At 49.5% G+C, this 18613-nt stretch overlaps 1 protein-coding gene across 1 annotated transcript in view; it reads left to right on the forward strand.

Moving 5' to 3' along the window:
- The window catches only part of LOC143119485 (alpha-1,6-mannosylglycoprotein 6-beta-N-acetylglucosaminyltransferase B-like), a 131115-nt gene extending 113541 nt beyond the window's left edge, over positions 1-17574 (forward strand). Inside the window, exons 12-18 of the mRNA XM_076281030.1 lie at positions 116-246; positions 8741-8896; positions 9313-9459; positions 9781-9897; positions 13772-13846; positions 15777-16039; positions 17376-17574. Of these exons, the coding sequence (XP_076137145.1) occupies positions 116-246; positions 8741-8896; positions 9313-9459; positions 9781-9897; positions 13772-13846; positions 15777-16039; positions 17376-17574 (1088 nt within the window). The remainder of the gene's footprint in view (positions 1-115; positions 247-8740; positions 8897-9312; positions 9460-9780; positions 9898-13771; positions 13847-15776; positions 16040-17375) is intronic.
- The last annotated feature ends 1039 nt before the right edge of the window (positions 17575-18613 follow it).

Below are 18613 nucleotides of genomic sequence, written 5' to 3' on the forward strand. Positions count from 1 at the left end.
CTGCATTTTGCCGTTTTTGCTTGTAACAGAGTATCAGATTCATGTAAGCCTCTTTAAGAATTCGCCTAGGCCGAGTCTCTCATTCTCCTGCCCTCCCTGCCCCCCCTTCCTGTAGCCCACACGCCGGACAACTCCTTCATGGGCTTCGTGTCGGAGGAGCTCAACAACACGGAGAAGCTCAGCATCCAGCTCAACAAGGTGCGCAACATGGCGGTGGTCTACGGCAAGGAGGCCAGCATGTGGAAGGTGAGAGCTCTCTCTGCACACGAGCACCACAGGTACTCCCAGAGTGGCCACAGAAATAGATAGGCACCTGTGTCCACGCATGTTCCTCTTAGTGGCCATAGAAACTAGCGGGGGTATTAGATAGGCACTGTGTCCACGCGCCTCATTGTTGAAATGTTGCATTTCTATTGACTGGCTGAAATGAATGATCACAAATGTGGACAATCCCAAAACTGTTGGACTATCTAGTCATTTCAGCAGGTTATGCTGCAGGTTGGAAATATATACAGAAATAAGCAGTAACAGTAGTTTCTCTATGTGCACGATAAGATAAGCATGTATACATAGATACTAAATGTTATATCAGTATGAGTGTACCATGTACCCTGGGAATCCAGAGTTCCTGCGGAAGCATTTGCTCAGCGAGAGACTCTGGCAATGAGTAATGATGCACGTAACTTTTGCCCAATAATATCTGTGTATCTGATACAGGCGGGCCAGAGGCGAGCTAAACAGACGACAGTCGTAGTGTTATCCAATTGCGTCAAAGTCCGGAATCAGTCAGTTAACATTGGTCGTACAGTATAGTGTTATCCAATTGCGTGCAGTGAGATTTTCAAATGGTGCCGCCCCTCAAGTTGGGCCATTACATTATTCGTGGCCAGACCCTTAATCTTTCAGATTTGGGTCTGGAATCTCTATGTACCATGATGAGTAGTCTATAATTTGGTAAACACCATCACATCTTTTATTGCTACAAAAAATGATAGGCCTATATAGCATAATTCAACAACACTTGGCCGTGTGGTGTTGAGGAATAATAATGCCATTTTCTCCTTCCTCCTCTTATCCTGCTGTGCTGTTATCTTGGCTCTGCCGTGCTCCCAAGCCTACATGTGAATAAGACATCAAGCCCATTTTGCTGTACACGGGCCGAACATGAGCTCGCGTTAGTCTCTCCACCCAACAAAGCACCGAGAACGCCGCAATAAAAAATCAATGTGGCACAGGGAGAGGTGAGGCAGATGCCTTAGGCTCTCCATTGCGCGGTAAGGCAGCTCTTCCTCAAAGCACTGAGCTGTCTGCCTGAAGAGTGGAAGCAGATCCCAGTTCCTCCTAAATAAAGAGGCCTGTGGAGGCCCATGGATACATGTGGGGAATCTTGTTTTCAGCACAGGAAGCCCTTACACAGAGCTGCACTGGGCTGCAGTAAGCCCCAACACTGGGCTGCATTCTGCCAAGGAATATGTGATGAGGCCGAGGATGCTGCAGAAAGAGAGAGACAGATCCTAAAGAGAGAGGGAGAGACTGAGGGAAAGAAGGAGAGAGAGAGGGGGAGAAGAACAGAGAGAAAGAGAGAGATGCAGAGAGAAAGAAAAAGAGAGAGAATGTAATGTCAGAGCTGTGTTCCCTTATGGTTCCCTCTGGGTTTTTATGAGGCCTCTGCTGTGCCACTGTGTGTGTGCACATAATGTCAAAGGGACAAATGAGAGAGGGAGGAAGGGAGAGAGAGAGAGACTGGGGTTGTGTGAGGTCAGGGACAGCAGAGGGATGAGTGTGTGGGCTGGAGGAGGGAGAAAGGGGGAGCGAGCCGGTGGCGTGAGAGATGCTGATTGCGTTGTATTCATTCTAGACTAATGATTTAACTTGTTTGTGGTCTCTCTCCTCTCTTTTCTCTACTGCTTTCTTCTCTTCTGTCATCTTCTCACACCCTCCCCTTTCTCATCTCCTTCCTTCTCCCTCTCTCCCTCTCGCTCCTCTCTCCCTCTCTCCCTCTCGCTCCTCTCTCCCTCCCTCTCGCTCCTCTCTCCCTCCCTCCCTCCCTCTCGCTCTCCTCTCCCTCTCTCCCTCTCTCCCTCTCGCTCCTCTCTCCCTCCCTCCCTCTCGCTCCTCTCTCCCTCTCTCCCTCTCGCTCCTCTCTCCCTCTCGCTCCTCTCTCCCTCCCTCCCTCTCGCTCCTCTCTCCCTCTCTCCCTCTCGCTCCTCTCTCCCTCTCGCTCCTCTCTCCCTCCCTCCCTCTCGCTCTCCTCTCCCTCTCTCCCTCCCTCCCTCTCGCTCCTCTCTCCCTCTCTCCCTCTCGCTCCTCTCTCCCTCTCGCTCCTCTCTCCCTCCCTCCCTCTCGCTCTCCTCTCCCTCTCTCCCTCTCGCTCCTCTCTCCCTCTCGCTCCTCTCTCCCTCTCTCCCTCTCGCTCCTCTCTCCCTCCCTCCCTCTCGCTCTCCTCTCCCTCTCTCCCTCCCTCCCTCTCGCTCCTCTCTCCCTCTCTCGCTCCTCTCTCCCTCTCGCTCCTCTCTCCCTCCCTCCCTCTCGCTCTCCTCTCCCTCTCTCCCTCTCGCTCCTCTCTCCCTCCCTCCCTCTCGCTCTCCTCTCCCTCTCTCCCTCTCGCTCCTCTCTCCCTCTCGCTCCTCTCTCCCTCCCTCCCTCTCGCTCCTCTCTCCCTCTCTCCCTCTCGCTCCTCTCTCCCTCTCGCTCCTCTCTCCCTCCCTCTCGCTCCTCTCTCCCTCTCGCTCCTCTCTCCCTCCCTCCCTCTCGCTCCTCTCTCCCTCCCTCCCTCTCGCTCCCCTCTCCTTTGATGGGCTCCAGCTCCAGGTAAGATCTCCTGCCCTTTACCAACTCACTCTCTCACTCAATTATTCCCTGTCAGCATCTCATTACACACTAACAAGTGCATCATGTCTGTCCCACCCACGATAGCACTCATGCCATCATAACCACCTAACAGCATGGAGGTGCTGCTATACACCCTACAGCATGCAGAGTCACTGCATGCCATGGAACCCTAGAGTCACACGCTTGTGTTGCGTTACTGCATGCCACGGAACCCTAGAGTCACACGCTTGTGTTGCGTTACTGCATGCTGGTGGGTTTTCTGACATTAGGGGGTGTGTACTACTATGAAGCATATGTGTATACCTTGAAGCATAACCGTAATTTGATTGGCTGGTGCCTTGCATTGTTGTCAGTTGGTGCAGCAAAAGTTGAACATTTCTCAACTTTTTGACGAAGGCGACGGGAGCAAAGCAACGCAACGCAACGGACCCACAATGCATTTCGGCGGCGGATGACGTAAGCCCGTGCAAAGTGAACGAGGCGCGTCTCCAGCACGGCATTCAACGCAAGCGTGTGTAGGCACCGGGACGCTGCTATATACACCGCAGCGTGTTGCATACCGCGCCCGCTCAAACAGTGTCTGTCTCCGCTGCTCTGCTCTGCATTCACGGGCTCATGCATGAGAGATGCTTGGCATGCCGTAAGCCTCTGCTAATCACATCGTGTGATTGCGATCTCGTAATTAGCTCCACTAAGCCGCTATCAGCGGAACATCGCTCGCTCGTGAGTCCGCACTGAATCAGCATCCTATTAGACATGCCGATGCGCGGAGTGGTGATAAGTCAATAAAACAAAAGGCTGGAATCAGTGAGTCGCTAATCCTGGAGCTGATGAAACAGTGGGGTGAAAGTGAGCATGTGATGCGGGGGGGGGGGGGGAGCTTCTTATCAGAATATGTTTTTGTCAAAAAACAGTTAGAAAAATATAATAACACCCACTCACTCAACTGTTGGTTTGGTACAAAGTTTACCAAGTTAAAAAAAAGAAATCCCCCAAACTTGTTGAAGAAAGACGTAATGAAAAGTTTAAAAAAAAACGACCAACAAAAGGAACACTTAAGTGGTTACCCTTGATCACTCAGGACCTTAATTTTCTTAACAATGGCAGTCTCTCCCACTTAAAAGATTCTCATAGCCACTCCTCGGGCATTCCTTGAACTCCTCATTCTTTTGTGTTCTTTCGTCTTGGTCCGTTCACAAGAAATCAATTCATCCTGCCTCGCTCTCCAGATGTAATGGCGTGCTTTTTTTGGGGAACGTGTGCGCTAGAGACTCAATGGCTTTTAGGAAGGCCCTTGCATTGATTTCCGCGCCTCCCTCCAACACCCCCACCCCCACACCTCCCCAAGCCAACCCCAACCTCTGTAATTGCAGCACTCTCTCTCTCTCTATGGTGCTCATCAACAATCGGGCTGATTGTCATGCTCAATCCAGATGATGATGCTGACGCAAGTGCCCCTACCCGTCGTTTACTTTGAAAGGGGAAAATTACACCAGTGTCAGGAAGGGTTGGCACGTGCCATAACATGTTGCCCCCGAGGGCACTGGGGGGGGGGGGGGGGGGGCGTGCCAGTGGGCAGAACTGTATAATGAAATATTCTTTGATCAGAATTCATATTGTGGGCTATTCCCCACTCTGCTCTCTCTTGCCTGATGTCTAGTTCAATAGCATCCTCCCCTCCTGGAGATCCCTCCGTGACATGTTTGCCGAATCTCACTTCCTGCTCACCTCTCTGTCTCCCTGGAGGTGCAGATCCAGCTCCTCACCGACAGTGTGTTCAGCCCCCGCACTCCACTGCAATCTAACAGTCTAGCAGCTCCTTTTGTCTTCTCTTCTCCTTGACTCCTTTGTCTCTCTCTTTATTCTCTCTCTTTCTTTTGCTCTCTCTCTCCCCCCTCCTTCTCACTTTCTTATTCTCTCTCTCTCTCCCCCTTCTTGTGGGCGCTGGTTAGCGCTTCAGACTTGTAACCGGAGGGTTGCCGGTTCGAACCCCGACCAGTAGGCACGGCTGAAGTGCCCTTGAGCAAGGCGCCTAACCCCTCACTGCTCCCCGAGCGCCGCTGTTGTTGCAGGCAGCTCACTGCGCCGGGATTAGTGTGTGCTTCACCTCACTGTGTGCTCACTGTGTGCTGAGTGTGTTTCACTAATTCACGGATTGGGATAAATGCAGAGACCAAATTTCCATCATGGGATCAAAAGAGTGTATATACTTATACTTACTTACTTGTCACTTTCTTATTCTCTCTCTCTCTCTCTCTGTTTGAGAAGTGCAGTGCGGGCACCTAGAGCCCCACACAGAGAGCAGAATGAGTTCATTATGTGGCCCCCTGCAGAGAGGTCAGAGGTCAAACAGGCTGGCGGTTAGAGTGGGCGTGTTGGTCCAAGTGTGCATTCGTGACTCTGTGTGTGTGTGTGTGTGTGTGTGCATGCGTTTGTGCGTGCATGGCTGTTTGTGAGTGTATGTTTGTGTGTTTGTGTGTCTGTATCTGTTTGTGTGGGTGGCTGTGCTACAGTTCAATAGAGTAATCAATTTATGATTGAACCATGGCTGGCTTTGGTGCTTTTTTCCTTGAACTTCAGACAACAGGTGTGTGTGTGTGTGTATCTGTGTGTGTTTGGGATTGAGCATGTGGTTGTTTGTGTCAAGTTGTGTGTGTAGTTCTGTCCTTTCTTCTCATCCACAGTTTAAACCATGGCAAACTGCAACAAGGTGTCTGTGTGTGTGTGTGTGTGTCTGTGTGTGTGTGTGTGTGTGTGTGTGTGTCTGTGTTTGGGTTTGAGTAGCCCATTTCCCTTCTTTTGACCTCAGCTCTTTACCAAACCATGTAAATTCTATCAGACCCCAGGCATACCCTTTTTACAGCCTTTGAGTTGATATCTTCAGGCAGTAGCTACTATTAGGAAACAAAATGATAATTTATACCACAAGTAATTAATTCTTTAATTAAACACCTAACGATAGTGATTAAATTAGGTTTTAATTTTCTTTCTGTCTCTGTTCAACGGGCCTGAACAGTGAATGTGTTTTATTTGTATTTTTATGAGTTAGATTAGACCAGATGTTATTGTTTTTATTTCCCCTGTGCCCCGAGGGCCTCTGCAATTGTGGACTGAAGCTTTGTGTTAGTGATAGTCATCTCTTTAGCTCTGTTAGTGGTTTTAGCCTACAGTACATGTTTGGGGAATAAGTGCAATATTAGTACTGTGATATGACTGGTGCATATATGTTAAATGGACAAAGTTCCTAGTGGGTCTATCCTGCTTGACATGTTTTACCCACTGAAAACCCGACAGAAACAATAAAGTACCTATCTATCTATCTATCTATCTATCTATCTATCTATCTATTTTATTTTATTTATAGGCCTAGACCTATACCTATACTTTTTTTTTCTCTCTTTTACATCTTGTTACTTCATTGCTTCTGTAATCTCGGCTTCATTGAAAATGAGGGCTTCCCTCAATGACCCTCCGAGAATAAAGGTTGAATGAATGAATGAATCTATCTATCTATCTATCTATCTATCTATCTATAAGCTGTCACACAACAAGTGTGTGAGAGAGTGTGTGAGAGAGAGAGTGTGAGAGAGGGAGGAATATGCCTGTGTCTGTGAAGTGTTCTTTTTTTATACTCTCTCCCTACCGCCCATTCACTCTCATTAACACACACACACACACACACACTACCTGTGCTGCATAGCCGGAGGGGCCACTGGTGTCGTCGTCTTTGTAAACACACCCTAAGCGCTCTGATGTGCCTCCAAATCTGGGCAGCGCTCCACACACACACACACACACAGTTTTGGCAGCGGCTACTCCACTGGTCTCTCTCTCTCTTTTCATTTATCCCTCTCCCTCTCTCTATCCCTCTCTGTCTCTCTCTCTCCCTCCCTCCCTCTCTCTCTCTCTCTCCCTCTCTCTCTCTCCCTGTCTCAGTTGTCCTCCCGTTCGTTTACATGAACGTCGTGCCTCACCCTCACATCTGTGTTGTTTAGTTCGCCACCCGAGGGCCCCGCGGCCGCGGCGAGCTTAAACAAGCCTCTCGAAGAAGCGATGAGAAGCGATGAGAAGCGATGAGGAGCGGAAGTGCGCGCTTTGCTCCGCTCTGCCCGGGGCCTCTTACCAAAAAAAACACGGCCCCTCATTGTTTAGGCTCATTATACGCCGCTGCCGTGATGAGTCCAGGTTTGACGCGGCTCGCGAGACAAATTGCCTCTCAGACGCGGCCCCATTAAGGCCGGCGAGTGGCGGAGCTCGGGGAGAGCTGGGAAGGGGGGTGTTGTGGGTAGCACGAGTCGTCATAATGTGCCCGACGTGATTAGAATTGATTAGATGCAAAGCGCTGGAAACAGCCGGAAGTATTAGCGCACTAATGTGTCGCTCGCTCTAATCGGCAGTCCGGGCCGCCTGAGCTGTCGTGGCTGGGGGTCAACGGCAACGGGGTTTGTCGCCCGTGACGACGAGGCAGCAGAGACGGAAGACGGCGGTCTCCCTCTCCTGGGCACAGTGGCTGTTTGGGGCCCTTATTCCCTCTGTCTCCCGCACTTAACGCCGGAGATAATCTCCTAATTGGGCCGGAAAATCCTCACACAGGAAGCGATCGATCCCACAGCCTCCAATTACAGCCACAGGCCACACAATGGAGTGAGAATAAGCCGCTTAACAGCGCCGGGGAAGTCAATAGTGAGTCCTCATGCTCTCGCAGAAAGAGGGAGAGAGAGGGAGAGGAAGAGAGGGGGAGAGAGAGAGAGGAGAAGAGAGAGATAGAGGACTTTTTTTTTCAAAGGAACTTTCACCTGTAAGGATCACAAAAGATTTCCAGTCTCACAAGGGGGAAAAAAAGTCTCAGGTTCAGTGCTTTAAGCAGGCCTGACCTTCTATGAGTTCTACAGAGGGATGGGAGTTTTTTGCCCTAAAGTGGCATACATACTTAACAGCAAAAATACACTGTTGCTACAGTAAGAGGTTTCCACTCTGAGGTGAAGCCAGAGCACAGCACATTTCTCTCCTGCTTAAAACCGATTCCACTCATCAGCTGAGCTCCAGCAGTACTTTTCGCTGGAGCTGGCTGAGTTACAAAACTTCTCTCCACAGGGATTAACATACGCCAGCGTGTAGCCCCTGATGGGATCCTGATGCTGCCATTTTTTAGCTGCTCTGACACTCCAAAAATCCCGTTACGAGAATGTGAAGTGGCAAGGCTTTCCAAGCTCTCATTCCACCAACTCCTGCCCATGTCCCTCTTCATCTCTCTTTCTCTCTTTCTCTCTCTCTCTCTCTCTCTCTCTCTCTCTCCCCTCCCCTCTCTCTCTCCCTCATTCGCTCTATCTCTCTCCTCCTCTATTACTCCCACCTCTTTTCCCGTGCTGATCCCCTCTTGGGTAAATCCAGACACATGCCCGATTGTACAGCTGCACTTTTAATCCTCTGTCAGGACCCCGGGAAAAGTCCCACAGAGAAAACTTCCAGCACCTTCTCCCAGGATGAGTATTGAATCGGAGCGCATTGAAACAGAACGCTGGGAGCACGGGGCCAAAGTAAAGCAAAGCATCATGGGAATTTAGGGCCCTCAAGGAGTGCCATCCTCACCCCGCTCCTTGTTCCCTTGTTACTCTCCTGTCACAAGGTGTGCCAAGGGGGCATGGAGACTCGAGCAGCCTTTGCCAAAATAACAAACCCCTGCATCTGAATGAATCAGTCCTGCATGGTCTCATTTATATTCACAGTGCTGGCCAGGAGATGCTAAGGGGGTCTGAGGGGAGCTGTCATGACAGTGTTTTTCTTTCAAGTGCCCCCCCCCCCCCTTTTGCCCTCCCTTTTGAGGGAGCTGTCAGAGACTGGAGCTAACCGCTACGCTCCGGCAGACCCCACCGCTGACACCCACACCGATGGCTTTATCCGTCCGCAGGGGAAAGAACGCTTCCTGCAGATCCTGCACCGCTACATGGAGGTGCACGGCACCGTCTACTACGAGACGCAGCGGCCGCCCGAGGTGCCGGCCTTCGTCAAGAACCACGGCCTGCTGCCGCAGCACGAGCTGCAGACCCTCCTGCGCAAGGCCAAGGTAGGAGGCCGCGTCCACCTCCACCGTCCACCTCCGACACGCTTGTCCTCTGTAGGATGTACACACAAGAGTGTAATTGCTTTATCTGACCTGCTGTATATATGGGGAAACTGGGAGACAGAAAAAAGGGTGCACTTTTGTTAGAAAGCAACGGCTGCACAATTGCGGTGAATATTTTTGGACACCTCCCAGTGGACTAAATTTAGGGGGAAAAAATATAAACCCGCCGTCAGCAAAAGTGCTGACAGAGGTACCGGTAGCTGTATTCAGCAGGAAAAAAAAAGTCACCTCACGCTCAGTCTAACTGAATTGCAGGTTTTTCTTGAACTCTGTTGTAAGTCTGTGCCAGGGCTCAGGGCTCCCTGACCCTCTGTGTGCGTCTCCTCCTCCTCCTCCTCCTCCTCCTCCTCCTGCAGCTCTTCATCGGGTTCGGCTTCCCCTACGAGGGTCCGGCTCCTCTGGAGGCCATCGCCAACGGCTGCGTGTTCCTGCAGCCGAGCTTCCGGCCGCCGCACAGCTCCCTCAACCACGAGTTCTTCAGGGGAAAGCCCACGTCCAGAGAGGTGCGGTCACTGGGTCCTGCCACATACTGCCACATCGCGTCCACTGCTCTTAGTCAACACATGGTGGAGGAGACTCTAATGACAGTATAGAGTCATTGGGAGACACAGAGCTGTACTATGCTGTGTGTATAGTCGCTCAAGTTAAAGAGGGATCCTATCCTATCACCCTTGGGTCCCTCTTGAAAATAGGATTGTACTGTAGATTAGTGATAATAATGCATGTTGGTTAATGCCTAATTGTCGGCAGACAGAGTACACCAGCCCCATTCACAACTCAGCCGCTCACGCGCTGCATGACGCTGGTGATTGTTCCGTGTGCAGGTGTCCTCTCAGCACCCCTATGCAGAACAGTACATCGGGCCGCCGCACGTCATGACGGTGGACTTCAACAACTCAGACGAGTTTGAGTCGACCGTCCGGGAGATCATGAGGACCCAGGTAAACAAAGATAAACTATTCAGCCCTCTTGAACCATTACCATTCCCTTTTGCTGTCCATTTCTCACAGTAGCCAATCCACAACCAAGCATCTTCAATATTATGCAACATTAGACACTGGAGTCATCAAGTAAACACATTCCTTCATCTGTATTTTGTTAAATTAGGCCCATGACACCTCCAGAACATGAAACAGTAGTGCCTGGCATCCAAATCCCACCCAGTCCACTCTCATGATGAGTTTTCCTAATTCATTTCTAATTTTAGCAGAAAGAAAAAATAAGAAGTATTTTTCGAAATTGAAATAAATCTTCCCCCAAGGCAAATAAATCATAAGAAATAATTAAGTCATTAGTAATTCATTAATTATTTAGCCAGCACCTGTGTCCACAATTTTCAGAGTACAGAAATGTTGACAAAGTGTGTCTTTTTTACAACATCTCAGCAACACTGAAAGTAAGTTTTTTGAAAACTGTGTTTACAATCGATTTAACCAAACTTATAATAATGAAATTTTCACAGCTCTCAAATTATTGTTGTAAAGTTTGTGATGCATAACAGCATATGCAGCCCTTTTTCGATCAATGTTTTTAGAATGGGAGAGAATATAAGAATGTCAAAGAATCTCCTGAGTGCCTAACAGGCTTCAGACTGCAGTTAGTTTAAATGGAGATGTAACACTAATGCGTCTAAACAATGTGTGTGTGTGTGTGTGTGTGTGTGTGTGTGTGTGTGTGTCTGGATCCATGTGAACACACTGGTACCTGTGAGCCGAGCAGCAAAGAGCCAGACCCCTAACAGTGGGGGGCCCAAGTGGGAGCCCTGGCCTCCAGAGTGGCCTGACAGAACGAGAGAGGGAGAGAGAGAGGGAGAGAGAGAGAGAGAGAGAGAAAGAGGGAGAGAGAGAGACGGGGGCGTGAGACACGGAGGAGGTGGAAGACTTTAATTAAGCAGCACACACGCTTCTCAGCACTCCCAGCAGGCTTTGGGGAGTGGAAGGGCAAAAGTTGTGTGTGTGTGTGTGTGTTCGTGTGTGTGTGTTTGTGTGTCTGTGTGTGTGGGTGGGTGGGATCGATCAATTCCCAGGTCTGGCAGTTATAGCTACCCACCAGGTGCCGAAAATAAACATTGATTGGACGACACTCAGAGCTAGTTGGGTGTAATGGACTCCAGGCGTGTGGGTCCCAAACCCAATTGACACATTAGCATGCAGGGTTAGGGTGTGAAGCTGTGTGTGTGTGTGTGTGTGTGTGTGTGTTTGTGTGTGTGTGTGTGTGTGTGTTTGTGTGTGTGTGTGTGGGATGCAGATCACTAATGGAATGGGGGAGCTTAACCTCCTGGGTAGAAAGAATATGAGAGCCAGGCTGGACAAAAGCTAATGGGATACACAACAGTCATTAGGACACCGACTCCACTCCCCCTCAACTTCACTGAGAGTTTTAACCTTGACATTTCCCCTTACAGTGCCCAGGAACAGAACATTACATCTATAAGTGCATCTTTGTGTCCAACGCGGCCAGAAAAGGTTAAGGAAAAGGTCAGACCGAAGATGAATTTATCCAGCTTTTTATTGGAGTGTGTGTGTGTGTGTGTGTGTGTGTGTGTGTGTGTGTCATGTCTGAGGAGTGAAGGTTATGACAGTTATATACTTTGGAAAGCAGAATTGATTGAGCTGAAAAGTACATATTGACATCTCTCTAAAGGGTACAGCCGAACGCCGGTGGTTATATACATTTTTATGCAATGGTTATTTTAATAGTTGCACTTTCAGAGGTGTTTTTAGTAAAAGGTTAGTGGTTATGATATCCATTTGATATGAGGAGCAGGGGATGAGAGAGGATTGGAGAGGATAAATGTCTGATGGAGGGATGAAAGAGAGAGAGAGAGAGATCAGTTTTTCAGCTCCATGAAGCCCCTCACATTGTCATGTATGACATGTCACATCTCAGTGCTCTAACGGTTAACCTGTGAGTCTCCAGGCAACCATTCATACCTCACCACAGCACCCACCCCCCTACACACACAAACACACATACGTGCAATTGTGCACACAAACACTGCACATGAAATATCCATGCACATATACACAACTCACCCACCCAAAGAATTCACAACTGCACACACGAACACACACACACAAACACACACACACAGTTGAGGGGACATACATGCAGCTCCTGCCCAGTCATGCAGACCGAGGTAATCTGAAATTTCAGCTGGTGGACACCTCCTCCTCCTCCTCTTCATCTTCCTCTCTGTCCCAGAGGTCTTCTCTCCTCCCCCAGACTGCTCCTCAGATCTTCCTCTCCTGACAGCCCGGCGTACAGGACAGGAGCCTTCTCCTCCTCTCCTCTCCTCCTCTCCTCTCCTCTCTTCCCTCATCACCTCCTGCAGTCCTCTCCTCTCTTCTCTTCTCTTCTGTCACCCCATACCATCTTCACTTCTCTTCATCCCTCTCCACCACTTCATTCATTCTGTCCTGTCTTCTCCCCCGCCTCTCCTGTCACTCTCTTCTCTCCCTCCCTGGTCTCTTTTCTCTCTTCTCTCTCTTCTCTCCCTCCCTGGTCCTACATGATATCATTCCCTCCTTCCTCAGAGCTCTGTGTCTGGCTCCTTTATTGGTGCTGTAGTGTGCTGTGTCCAAGAGCGCCACAGTGTCCAGACTGCCCACTCACTGTATGCTCTGCATTGCTGTGTGGTCACTTATTACTTGTAAAAGTGTCTTTACGACTTTGGCTCTATCGGCTGTTTCTGTCGGCCACAACTTGTGTTGCCTGCGGTCGTGGTGGTGTCACTTTGCCACAGGGTCAGTAGGACACTGCTGTGACCTAGTGGATTTTTGCCCGGCGCTAGCACACACACACACACACACACACACACACACACACACACACACACACACACACACATTTGCATTTTGTGTAAGCTTGAATGAATTAAAGCCTGGTGAAATATTTAGTCTGTCAGCTGTGAGCTCACTCATTAGAATGGGAAATGGTGCTATTCTTCCCCTTCAGTTTAAACATTCACAGAGTGAATAATGTATTTGACGAATATGAGCTTCAACTACAGTACATTTCATCTGTCAAAATGAAACAAATCATTTATATAACCATAATGACGGCACTCATTTATTTTCAACCGCTTTAAGTTAATGAAGTCATAGCCCCAAAAGCTAAATGTGAATCTCTTTCTATGTTTATACTCTCTCTCTCTCTCTCTCTCTGTCTATTCCGAGGCCTCTGATTAAGAACATCTTTTGAACTGTTTTCTGTAGCTTGTGTTGATTAGAGCTTTGCTCTTGCGTGCCGCCAGCAACATCATTCTTTAAAAACTGCTGACAGACAAAGAGTCTGCTCACATCAACACCCCCCCCCCCCCCATTTTTGAGACATTTAAAAAGAGCAGGCGCTGTTTACAAAGACCGCATGCAACCCAATCAATCTAATCGGCAAGGCACAATGTCACAGATTCAATTTAGGTGAGAGATAATTTACTGCTTCAGAGAGAAAATAAAAGTTGATTCATGGACTCAGCAGTTCAGTGCTGTAAGAGCGACAAATAAGGCAATTAAGACCCGACGCGCATCACAATTAGCATATTTGTCTTGTTATGAGTTATGGGCAGAAAAGCCTTTTGATTGCAATTAGTGAGAATAATGAGATATGCAAAAAAGATGACAGAAAAATGATGACATTACGACAAAGGCACATATTTATGCCAGTGTTATTAAAATGCGGAAGTTAATTGGTTTTGTGTGTGTGTGTGTGTGTGTGTGTATGTTTATTTGTGTGTGTGTTTTTATTTGTGTGTGTGTTTATTTGTGTGTGTGTGTGTGTGTGTGTGTGTGTGTGTGTGTGTGTGCGCCTATATAGGTGGAGCCCTACTTGCCGTATGAATACACATGTGAGGGGATGCTGGAGAGAGTTCATGCCTACATCCAGCATCAGGTGGGTGATGCACATCTCTGCACACAACTCGGGCTCTATCCATTTTACACATACACATACAGTATGCACACACGCGCACACTCAGAACGCAGGCTCTCTCTCTTTCACACACACACACACACACACACACACACACACACACACACACATACAAACACACATACACACACGCACGCACACACACACACACAAGCGCATACAGACACATACACACACACGCGCGCGCACAGTCGCACACACACACATACAACTCAGGCTCTCTTTCATTCAATCACTCAATCACAGTCAGAGTCTCACACTCACACACACACACATAAGCAGACAAGTACACACACACACACACACACACACACACACACACAGTGATCCTGCGCCTGACACCAAGCCCCCATGCTCCTCTGGGCCTGTGAGGCAGCTGCTGCAGCGGGTGATTGATTAGCTCACAACTTCTAATTATCGACAGCGGCACCAGAGGATTATGGGAATTATGAGGCGGAGGAGGAGGCGGAGGTGGCTAAAGATGGAGGGAAGGAAGAGGGATTGGTAAGAAGAGGAAAATGTAGGAGAAGGAGGAATGTAGCACTAACAGAAGACGGAAAAGCTGATGTCTATGGCCTCTTCCAGTCTATCAATTCTTGGTTCCTCTATCAATTTCTCAATAGAACCAAAAATGTACATTTTTGACGACCAAAAACATACATTAGACAAAGGAAGGTTCTCCGCACTTCTGCCGTTAAATTGAGAAGACATCTGAGCTGCCCCGACATCCCTCTCCTTCTCTTTACAAAAATATACATTTTTGGACATCTCACTCTGTCAATCTCAGTTGAGAATCAAAAATATAGATTTTTGGCTACTCTCATTTCAGGCTTCTCTGTGTTGACACCAGTGTGTCTATTGCTTCATCACCTGCCCTTCAGACCTCCATAGAGCTCTGGAGTTCATATGAGATCAGTTTCATTACCTTCCCAGTTGCAGTAAACACCACCAGCCCCCCTGAGCAGTCTGGGCCCCAGACATCCAGACAGACAAGTCTGACACGTCTGAGATCGTGAACGCTTCCGCCAGGTGCATCACCTGTGCTTTCATAACGCCGTTATTCCCTGATCCCAGATCAGCCTCTCGCGCTCTCTTCCTCTCCTTCTCCTTCACCGCTTCCTCACTCTCTTATTTCCCAGCTGAGCTCTGCGGCAAATCAAAAAATCCGCATACCTCAGCCACGGCTAAGACAGAAGGGAAAAAAAGATCATTTTCCCTTTGTGAGTCAGCCGTGAACTCTCATTCGACGTGACGAAAAAGAAAACTTTGTTACCGCGCACGCCTTTCATGTCAAAATATAAGGGGAATTTAATCAAGGCGGTGTGGGGGGGAATGTGATTAATTTCACAGCGTGGCTCTTGATCCCCTTTAATGGAAGCAGGGCCACTAAAGGGAAGTGAAGGGGAATAACACACTGTGTCATTAAAGGCTCCACATTTAATGGAGGAAATAGGGAATAATCAACTGTGACATTAAAGAGATCCAGTCATTTGTCACCTTATCTTCCCTTCATCCACGTCTGTGTCTGCGGGTTAATATTGACTCTGGGTAGATGACTCGTGACCGGCTCCTGGGGTGGTTGACCATGTCCAGCGTCCTCTGTGTGCTGCTCAGAGTCGTCCATTTGATTCTCCTTTAGTGCCTCCAGGGCAGGGTGGGGCTCATTAGGGTTTGTTGCACATCAATTTGTTTCTCTTTCACACACGATCACAAACACACACACACACACACTCACACATACACATGTTCTTTCTCTTTCCTCCTTGATCTCTCTTTCTCTCTCATACACACATTCTCTCTTTCCCCCTCTCATTCTCTCTCTCCCTATCTCTCTCTCCCTCTCTCTCTCTCTCTCTCTCTCTCTCTCTCTCTCTCTCTCTCTCCACTGTAGGATTTCTGCAGCCCGGAGGATCCCTTCCCTCCGACCAATGGCTCTCAGGCTTGGCAGGGGAACCCGTTCGTGCGGCTGCCCAATGCCACGCTCCTGGGCTGGGCGCCCAACGCCAGCGCTCCCCCCTCCTGGCCCCCGCTCAGCGCCCTGCGGCTGCTGGTGTCCGCCGAGGGTCAGTCCTGCGTGGAGGCATGCAGCCGGGCAGCGCTGGTCTGTGAGCCCGCCTTCTTCCGCTTCGTCAACAACAAGGAAGCCCTCGTCAGGTCAGTCACCAGCACAGACACACACACACACACACACACGCACACACACACGCACACACACACACACACACACACACACATACACACACACATGCTCATGTGTACACATACAGAGAGGTCAATACAGACATATAATGACCACTATGTATATAAATGTTTTCACACTCATGCACACACACACACACACACACACACACACACACACACACACACACACACACACACACACACACACACACACACACACACACACACACACACACACACACACACACACACACTCCATCACCCACCGGGTCATTGCTGAGACATACATATGTAGATACACACAGTACACACATGCAGGCAGACACTGACACACGAATACAGAAATCTCATGGACACAGTCTATGGACCACATACATATTTATGCATGCACACAGGTTCATGCCATTTCACACACACACACACACACACACAGAGACGGGCCTGCTCATGCATGGCGGTGCTCTGTGACCTCTGCCCTTAGCACCCCAGCTGTGGTGCTGGAGGCGGTGGGTGTCGGGTGGGGGTCGGGGGTGTTGGGTGGGGGTCGGGGGGAGAGGGCCGCGGCTCACAGAGAGGAGGGTTAGCAGAGTGCCCGCGCTGTCACACACAAGCCTGTCAGCACTTGGCATCTCATTGATAGTGACAGCTTCAGTGTTGCTGTGGCAGCCTGACAACATATGTGCTATTTTCCCCACCCCACCTCCCTCCCTCCTTCTCTCTCTCCCTCTCCATCCCTCCCTCTCTCTCCTACACTCTCAGTCATCACTTATTTGTGCTTTCGCTTTTGAACTTCTCGCTATTTTTAGACTTTATCATACATTCATTTCCTGTTAAACCCCCTGCATTTTTCCCTCGGTAAACCTCAAACACTCATTGTCCTCCTGCCATCATACTTCCTCTCCCTTTCACATCTTTCACACTGTTTCCCCCCATTTATTTTCATCCTACAAGGATGTGTGAGGAATTGACATATGTATAATACATGTAAGGCACCGCAAGTGTTCACTTGCGTGTGTGTGTGTGTCTGTGTCTGTGTGTGTCTGTGTGTGTGTGTGGGTGGGTGCTGAGCATCAGTGCAGACGAGACTGCACAGGTTAACCGTTAGAGCACTGAGATGTGACATGTCATACATGACAATGTGAGGGGCTTAATGGAGCTGAAAAACTGATCTCTCTCTCTCTCTCTCTCTCCTTTCTGTCTCTCCTTCATCCTTATTTCTCTCTCTTCTCCCTCTCTCATTCCTTCCTTCCATCTCTCTCTCATCCCCCCTTTCCCTCCACCTCCGTTCCTCCCTCCCTCCCTCTCTCAGGCTGGAGGTGCAGTGTGAGGCGGTGGAGTCGGAGGTGAACCACATCTTCCCGGCGTTCTCGGTGCAGCGGCGCGAGTGTGGCCTGCAGAAGGAGCCGCTGCTCTTCAGCTGCGCCGGACACAGCCCCAAGTACCGCCGCGTCTGCCCCTGCAGGGACTTCCGCCGGGGACAGGTGGCGCTGTGCCGAGACTGCTTATGATGAAGAGGGAAAAAACGAGGCCCCTCTTCCTCCTCCTCGACAGCCCTCTCGTCGCCCTCTCCCTCCCTCCCTCCCTCCCTCCACCAACGCTCAATGCTTGTGCGTCGCATCGCTTATTCCGCTGGCTTCCCTCGTCTGGTCCTGTAAGGCAGAGGGAGTCTGTAGCCAGCCTTGGCTGCGATCACCCCCACAGAGAGGAGGCGGAGTGGGGAGAACAGAGGCTGAATGTGCTGGCCCTCTCTCTCTCTCTACTTCTCTCTTTCTCTCTCTTCCTCTCTCTTTCTCTCTCTTCCTCTCTCTTTCTCGCTCTCACAGCGTCTCTCCGCGGGGGGAGCCCAGGCTCTTGCAGAGGAGCTCGCTTTGGAGGATCTTGCCCGTGGCACTGGCCAAGAGGCAGTGGAGCTACCAGCCATCGAGTCCACAAACAAACAATGTTCCTCTGTGGATGGTAGAAGAGCAGACAGTTTCCTTTTCCACTGACAACAAGGTCTATGAACCAAGTGCTGCTATGTAGGCCCGCACACAGAAAGCCCTCACTGGAGTAACTCAGCATAATGCCTGACCTGGAGCTTCACACACACACACACACACACACACACACACACACACACACATACTCTCTCTCTCACACACACACACACACACTCTCTCACACACACACACACACACATACACACACACACACACACACACACACAAACACACACACACACAGGCAGCACTCATCGAGGGGTAAAATAAAGGCAATAAACAGTTAATATCACCTGAAACTAGCAAGACACATATCAACCAGAGTAGAATCCAGTTCTTTACTGCGAATCTATAAACTCCTTAGTAACTACAGTGCAAACGAACAGCTGTGGGACTCTCCAACCAAACCAATTCCTGACTGTAGAACATCCATGATTTATAAACCACTGCAACTACAACACAGAACCCATACTGGGAGAGCGGGGGACTCCCAGCGGGCTTAGTCCTCTGGGAAATCTCTGGGATTGGGGCTCCTATCCATGGATCTGTGGATCAATAGAAGGGCCTT

Source organism: Alosa pseudoharengus, unplaced genomic scaffold, assembly GCF_046254945.1.
Source record: "Alosa pseudoharengus isolate Yale_2024_CS ecotype anadromous, Long Island Sound unplaced genomic scaffold, YU_APseudo_1.1 YU_APseudo_1.1_scf_1, whole genome shotgun sequence".
Lineage (NCBI taxonomy): Eukaryota > Metazoa > Chordata > Actinopteri > Clupeiformes > Clupeidae > Alosa > Alosa pseudoharengus.